This window comes from Oryzias latipes, chromosome 16 (assembly GCF_002234675.1).
Source record: "Oryzias latipes chromosome 16, ASM223467v1".
NCBI classification, from domain to species: domain Eukaryota; kingdom Metazoa; phylum Chordata; class Actinopteri; order Beloniformes; family Adrianichthyidae; genus Oryzias; species Oryzias latipes.
Genome location: NC_019874.2, coordinates 4,325,008 through 4,332,951, shown reverse-complemented (window position 1 = coordinate 4,332,951; position 7,944 = coordinate 4,325,008). Strand labels below are relative to the sequence as shown.

The following is a 7,944-nucleotide window of genomic DNA, read 5'->3' as shown; positions in this document are numbered from 1 at the left end:
AGCTTCCTAAAAGGCTTTATTTCGTCTGAGTTGTTAGAAACGATAAAAGATAAGAAAGTTGAAAGCTAAAAACAATGAAAAACAAAGTATTTTCTTCTGTTCCTATCGTGAAAATATTTTTGTTTTTAGGACCAACTCCAATGAAAATTGTGTTTTTTACATCTTCTTGTGACCTTTTTCTGATACTACTGTACATATATAGAGAATTGTTGAAAATTGTTATGAATCAGGAGCTGTTAGAAAAAGAGTTTATTGGTGATGTAGATATGTGGGCGGGTCACCACCTCCCTCCTCCATTCCATTCTGAAACATTCAGAAACTATGCCTGGAAAAAGACAAAGGTTTTGGGATTTTGGGCAAAAACAGCATAATAATAATCAAAATACCACTGAGAACACTTTTAAAATAGTTCATTGGAGTGGGTCTTCAATGCAATTCTATTATATATCAATAAATAATAAACCAAGTGTGGTATCCAGACAAATCATTATTTTTATTCCTTTGATAATACTTCAGAGGGTTTTTGCTTTCCCATAAGAAAAACTCAGGAGTTTCTGAAATTTTTAAAATTGGATGTTTTGCAAACACACAAAAATCTACAAAAGCTCAAATTTCGTGTATTTGCCTTATTTAACTATTCATTTATCTAGTATGCCATTTTATTCTATTGGCAGAATTTAGTTTTTTTCCAATCAAACATTTGCTGTGATGAAGATATCTTCCAGGAACAAGTAATTTAATTGAAGAGAGTTAGAATGTGTCACATGCACCAGCTCATAGGCCCTGTGACTGGAAGGTTGTGAGTTTGGGTTCCAATCCGGGCCGAGTCACACCAAAGACTCTAAAAATGGGACCAATGCCTCCCTGCTTGACACAGCATTAAGGGGTTGCCGAGTGTCAAGCAAATGGTTCCTGAGCGCGGCTGTGTCTGCAGCTCACTGCTCCCCCAGGGGAGGGGTCAAATGCTGAGAACAAATTTCAGACACCTAGGGGGGGTGACAGATTATTATGGAGTCCTATACTGTTCATAATTAAATAAATAAATATTTAATTCAATAAATAAATATGACGTCATGCAAATACACAATCAACCCATAAATCTCTCATAAATATATGAAGATATCATGAAATTGTGAAAAACTTGCACACAGACTTTAAATTAGCCATTATATTATTCAATATATATTTCATTTTGCTTTAAAAACATGTTCATTATTTTAAAACAGCATTTTAAAAATATTCATTTTAATCATGTGGAATATTATTATAATTGTACGTCAGAACCTCGGATTTCAAAATCAATATTTTCCAAAGTAGCTTTGTTTTTATTTAATGTTGCTGTTTTTCACAATGGCTGATTTATTTCATGAAGAGCTTTTTCAGGAGAATGGGTCTGTCTGTCAATCAAACTAGACAAGGCGGAGACACTTTTGTGATTGGCTATTCCTTTACCCAGACATGAGCAGCAGCACCCTAACTCCCCTGACTATATCGATCGAAGATGCTTCAGCAAACGTGATGGCGCAATGCACACCCCTCAACACTAGGGGGAGTATGCACCTCAACACATCCACAGTGTTACAAAAAATTGGGCAGTTTTGGTTCTAAATTTGCGGATAAAAGTGGCTTTGGGCGAGTGTGCATAATTCAGGTGATTTTGTGGTCTGTTTGGCAATTTTCATCTTCTCATGAACGTATAGTAGTGGTCTAAGTTAGGCTGAGTGGTTGTTGGAGTTCCACTAAGCTTCTATGAACTGGAGTTTCCATGAACGCACCATGCCGCGTGTGGGAGGGGCAACAAGCTAGTGTTTTTAGCCTTATAGCCACATGGAGCGGTTGCCTGTGCTTATCTCAGTAACAATGCATGGAAGCACAATGAACATGGAGAGTGTTAAGATGTCAGAAACGTCATCGCAGGAAAGGTTCAACATTTTTCTTGAGAGGGAAAAATAAAACCAGAGGACCTGATTATAATCGTTGAAAATAGAAAAATATCATAAGGTTCAGGAGGCCCGAGCAGGCTTGTCCCGCTTTGCACAGCTGCCTGGTGTCACTCTGCCGATCCTCCTGCGAGCCGACATATGTCACGATGTGAGCTGTGAGTGAATGGCGTAAGAATGAGGAGTGTGAAAGATGTTGACGACCGGAGCTCCTTTGTGGTTTGGTCCACACAAACCCTCAAACTACAAAAACAGAGTTGTGGATGTTTGCGTCTTCTGCAGCAGACAGATAGTTTGTCTCTATTTGATCCTCTAATGTCAGGAAAGCCTCGCGGATATCGCTGAAACATGTAATCTCTCTGACTGGCACACCGCTGAGCGGGTATCGAGGAATATGAGTCGATTTCCATGGATCAGCCAATGAGCGTTTAGATCCCGCCCACTTTCACTGATTGACAGACAGACCCATTCTCCCGAAAAAGCTCTTCATGAAATAAATCAGCCATTGTGAAAAACAGCAACATGAAATAAAACAAAGCTACTTTGGAAAATATTAATTTTGAAATATGAGCTTCTGAAAAAAGACAGAATTATAGTAAAATTCAACATGATTAAAAATGAATATTTTAAAATGCTGTTTTAAAATAATGAACATGTTTTTAAAGCAAAATGAAATATATTGAATAATACAATGGCTAATTTAAAATCAGTGTGCTGGTTTTTCACAATTTCATGATCTTTTTATATATTTGTGAGAGATGTATTGGTTGATTGTGTATTTGCATGGGGTCATATTTATTTATTGAATTAAATATTTATTTATTTAATTATGAACAGTATAGGACTCCATAGATTATGGGACTTCTGATTTTCGATGTAATACAATATTACCCCAAATTCCAGTTAAAATAAACTCCATTAAAAAAAGTTTTTAAAAATGGAAAATGAGTTAAAATACTCTAAAAAAAAAGTCAGAATACTTAAACAAAAAAGGTAAAATTGCTTTAACCGATTATTTTAAAAAAATTATTATTGAATCTCATTGAAGCTCAATTGTCATTTTTATACGTTTGTCTTCATTTAATCTCAGATAATTTTGTAATTTTATTTATTTCATTTTTATTTCCACAGATTTTTTTGTGCCGTTGCATTAATGCCCGACACACCAAACCAGCAAATGAAGATCAAAACGAACCAAGTGTGTGGCTTGCTGTATTCATCCCTGATGAGCGTCAGCGAACTCCCAGTCCTAATCCCAGAGCTCCCAGTATCTGTCTCCAGCTAAAACAAACATCAATCCTGCTGGTGCCTGGACTTCGGCAGCACCAGGTGACGGTCCTGACAGACATTTGAGAAACTGGCTGCCTTCTTCTAAAATCCATGAGGGCCTATTTAGACATCTACACTGTTTTAAGGCTCTTCCTATCAGACAGAGGGTGTGCTGGATGAGCCAGCCAAGGTGTCAGAAGAACAGTGAGTTCTCCCTGTGCTCATTTATTTTATTCTTATTTCTCTTCAGCCGTTTATTCCCTCACCTTTTTTCCTCCCAACTGTAATTATACCTGCTCTGCGAAGCATGGCTTGAGGCGTGGCGGCGCAAAATCACTTGTTAATACGAATGTGAGGAGAGTGGGAGGTGAGGGCCTCCTCACCGACAGTCTCTGTGGAAACATTAGGTTATGAGCAGTCTGCACCTGGATGTTTCTTCTGGGAAAAAGAGGCAAGGAGGCCTCGCTCTGGGGAATTATGTGAGCGTGAAGTGAGACCATCCATCCTCAGTACACAACCACAATTACAAATTCATAGCTAAGAGGGCAAAGTTAACCGCCTTTAAATGAGGCCTCAAGTACTCCACACGGATGCAAATGGAAAAGGAGAATCTCCTTTGTATCTCCAAGACCTGCACAGCTGTTAAGCCAAATGCAGATGAAGATTGGCATCACATCCTCACCTCAGGTGGTTTCTTTCAGATTAGAATTAGCAAATGTGTGAGAGCCGACTGTTTTCTGCAGCACACATGAGGTCACTTTGAGAAGATTTAAGAGAAAGAAGATGATTGTCTCTGCCCACTTTTCAAAAGGCCAACAAAGTTCACAGAGCTTGCAACAAACATCATTAATTTGAACAGCTAGACAGCAGTAAGCATTTCTTCAAAGGAATACCACACATTAATTATTAATCCCTACTACACCGGACAGCATGAAAGAACAGCTGCTGACAGTTGGTTATAATAGGGGACACTTTTTCCTCACTGATGCTGGCTCCCTGTAAACAGTCTTATATATAAGCAAGTTGCTTCAGCTCATTTCCATAGTACCTCTGCTTGACCCACAAGAATCTCTGGCTCACTTTGCCTTCAACTTTGCGGGACTGGAGCGTATTTGGGAAGCGTGTGGTCTGGTGAGTGTGAAACAAGCAGAGCTGCAGTAAACCTGCAGGAGTATAGGAATGTTTTCATTCCAAAACCATTAGAAAGCAAATTGGAGGGGAGATAAAAGCTGTCAACTCGTATCACCTTCCTACAGGAGCTCATCGAATTCCTCACAGAACAGCACGTCTTCTGCTCAAGTGGAGAATTGAAATTTGTTGCTGTTGACCACAGCGTGAAGGGTTTTTGCACTGCAAAAGTGGAATTTTAAGAAAACAAGAGAGACTCATTTTGCTGTGATGAAGATATTTCATGAGTTTAGTTTAAGAGAACATTTCTAAGTGACTCGAGTTTCTAGGATCTTTTTTTTGACCCCACTGGCAGATTTCTTATTTCAAGAAAATCTGTTGATGATGAGTTAAGACTTTTTGACTTTTTTCGAAGGGGTCTGTCCCTGCAATGTCTGTGTTTTCTCCAACTTCCTCCCACAGTCAAAAAAAAAGCTTTACAGGTATTTCAGAGGTAAATGCGTCTGCGTGTGAGGCACTGGCAAACTTTAGCCTGCCTTAGCCCTAAAATAGCTGGGATAGGCTCCGGCAACCCTGCCCAGGACTAAGGACTAACTAAGCAGGAATCCAAGATAGAGGGATCTCACTAGGGCAGTTTGCTGTAGGGCGGCTTGTCAGTGCAATGCACACTGCACCTCAGCTGTTCCCGTGGAGATACAAGTGCCTACAACGTAGCAGACGGGCACACATTTCACTTATCTTCTTTATTGACCGTCGGGGTTTGTCGGCTGCTCTGTGTTGATGGTGGAATAAATGTGTCACTGGGGTCCAACATTTTGCTGCTGATTCCTTTTCTCTAGGTCTGCTGCTCAAAGGGCCTTCAGTCCAGACACATCCCGTTATTAATCCAGAGGCATTTTATTTAACCCAATATTTTCACATGAAAAACATTGAAAATAAAAATAAAAAAGGTCACATTCATCTATTAACCAAGAAAACTATGCAAGGTGCACTAAGATAAATCCAAAGAAGGCTAAAGCAGGTAACATATTCATATATTAAAACTCAAGCAGTGTAACGTCTCTGCAGCAGAGGCTTAATGACATGGATGCAGAACATTTCCAGCAAGTATGCTTTCACTTATAAGTCAATGCACTCCTTAAGGAAAAGTAAAAATAGAACATGTCACTCCGCGCAGCTCTCCAGGAAGACCCTTTGCCAAGACTCACTGTCCATGCAAAGTAACAGGGAAACAGCTGGCAGTCGCAGCTGTCAGGTACTTGTGCGGGACATGCGGCCAGAGGGAAGTCAGAAGCGATAATAGATGCAAAAATCGACTTGGTATTATCAGGGGGGGATGGAGGGGTGGGGGTTGAGGGCGTAAGGGAGGAAGACTTTCATGCAAAATCTCAGTCATTTGTCATCTCACGGCAGGGATCCAGACTCGGAGCCGTCCTCCCCTCACACGTCCGAGTTGATGCTCAGGTTGGCCAAACGGGGATCAGAGTTGATCTCGTACCTGTAATGATATCCCTCCATGTGGTCCCTGCAGGCATCGCGGATGTTGTACATCCACCTCTTGATGCCCTTTCTGTTCAGGTAGAGCACCAGCAGGAATATGACGCCGATCAGCGCCAGCACCAGTCCCAGGAAAACGTAGGACGTCTCCAGCACTCGCTCCATGTCACTGGAACAATTCAGCTGTGACAGCTCCACCTGCAGCAGAGGCTCACGCCTAAGAGGCTCAGGCTCCGCACACGTGAGCTCCTGCCTGTCCATCACCTGTGTGGCGTTCTTCAGCCACATCAGCATTTCGTCTATGATGCAGTTGCAGCGCCAGGGATTCCCGGACAGCCGAAGGCGAAGGTCAGGCTTGGCGGAGAGCTCACCCAGGGTGCTGCTGTGCAGAGTTCTCAGGCTGTTGTTCCTCAGGTCAAGGTCACGAAGCAGGGGCAACTTCAGCGTCACATTCTGGATGCTGATGAGAGAGCTGTTCTGCAGGCTGAGGGAGGTCAGGTTGGAGAGGCTGCTGAAGATGCCGTCCGGAAGAATCACCAGGTCATTATTTGACAAGTCCAAGGTGGTCAGATGTAGCAGGTTTGCACTGTGGAGGAAATCCAAGACAACATCGGCAAAAGAATGATTGTTGAAAGATCTGCTTAGGTTTAAAAACTCCAGGTTATTGTCTGGAGGGAGAGCACTTTCGTCAAAAGTCTGGAAATTGTTGTTGCTTAAGTCCAGCCTGGAAAGCTTTGGCAAGTTGTCAAATCCCATTGCTTCCACATGCTCAATGTTGTTCCCGCTGAGATACAGATCTGTGAGGAGTTCCAGGCGAGTCGGGAAAGAAGCTCTGTTAATATTTGAAATGTTGTTTCCTGTGAAGAAGAGGATTTTGGTTTTGGCCGGGATGGAGTTTGGAACTGCGTGCAGGCCTTGGTTTTGGCATTTCACAGTCTGTGAGGAGCACACACACTTGTCCGGACAGCAGTGGCAGGCCAGCACGAAGGCAAGGACGAAAACTAAAACCAGCCCAGACTTCTGTAGTCTCCGTCGGATGTCTCCGTGGACAAAAACGCACGCGCTGCTCATTTTGGGGTTTGGAAATCTGTGCGCGCTAACCGTGCGTAAATATTCTGTTTCACCGAATCACCGCTTCCGCGCAGAACAAAGTTTTTCTTTTTCTTTTTTTAACAGTGTCCCACCTCTATCCTTTCAAGAAACTGCCCCCAGTTGGAACTCCATACAACTACCCCTACACCATTCTTGAGCAAAGGCGAGTCTACATTTCCATCCCGTGAACTTCTGTTATCCTCCAGGTGTTTGTCTCCTCTCGGATTTTAAACAAGCGGAAGGATTTCTTTCTCAGCTCCGCTGCGAAAAGAAGCTGTTGAGGCGCAAAAAGAAGAAGAAAAAGTCTGCGTTTAGTTCGCTCTGCCGCTGCACTCCAGACAGACAAAGCGCTTACGCACTTCCAGCCTGCCGCCCCTCTGATCGCTGGGAGAAAAGAGGGAGAGACCAAAGCACGCAGGGCAGAGCGCCACTACCAAAGAGGGGCTCGTACCATTTCTTTAGCCGTGGGGGTGAAATCAAAAACTCTAAAGTTTACTTTAGGCCTTTACTTCTGTATGATTTTTAGTCGTACTAATAAATACAAATCATTATTTACTACAATATTTTTCCTGTTGGTCAAAAAGTTAAACTTAATGCTACATAATTTAAACCATTGAATGTTGGAAAGTTGGGTTAGGACCAAATCACAGATTGTATGGAATAACAAAAGTGCCACAATAAAATCCTTTGCTAAATCGAAACTGCTAATGTTGTTTTCTCTGAGTATCACAAATTGTTTTTTTTTTCAACTGTGTTGCTTTTACCACTTCTTTAGTTTAACTGCATGTGTGGAAAATGCACAACTTCTGCTCCAAAAAAAGAGCAATCCCTAATGTTAAAGTCCCTGAAGCACAACTGTAGGCAGTTTCTGTCAGCCATTGGAAAAATAAAACCAAGAACCAAAGAGCTCATTTTTTAATGAAGAAAATGTGAAAATACAATGCTCTCTGAATTTTCACAGGAGCCACGTTCTAAAAATAAGGTAAGTATCATCTGTGAAGTAGGATTACAGATGTTT

At 41.7% G+C, this 7,944-nt stretch overlaps 1 protein-coding gene across 1 annotated transcript; it reads right to left on the bottom strand.

Moving 5' to 3' along the window:
• Nucleotides 1-4,680: 4,680 nt before the first annotated feature.
• Nucleotides 4,681-7,367, bottom strand: tpbg (trophoblast glycoprotein). Its single transcript, XM_004077596.4, has one exon. The coding sequence runs from the start codon at nt 6,903-6,905 to the stop codon at nt 5,778-5,780; it is 1,128 nt and encodes a 375-aa protein (XP_004077644.1). The 5' UTR covers nt 6,906-7,367; the 3' UTR covers nt 4,681-5,777.
• Between the last annotated feature and the right edge of the window lie 577 nt (nt 7,368-7,944).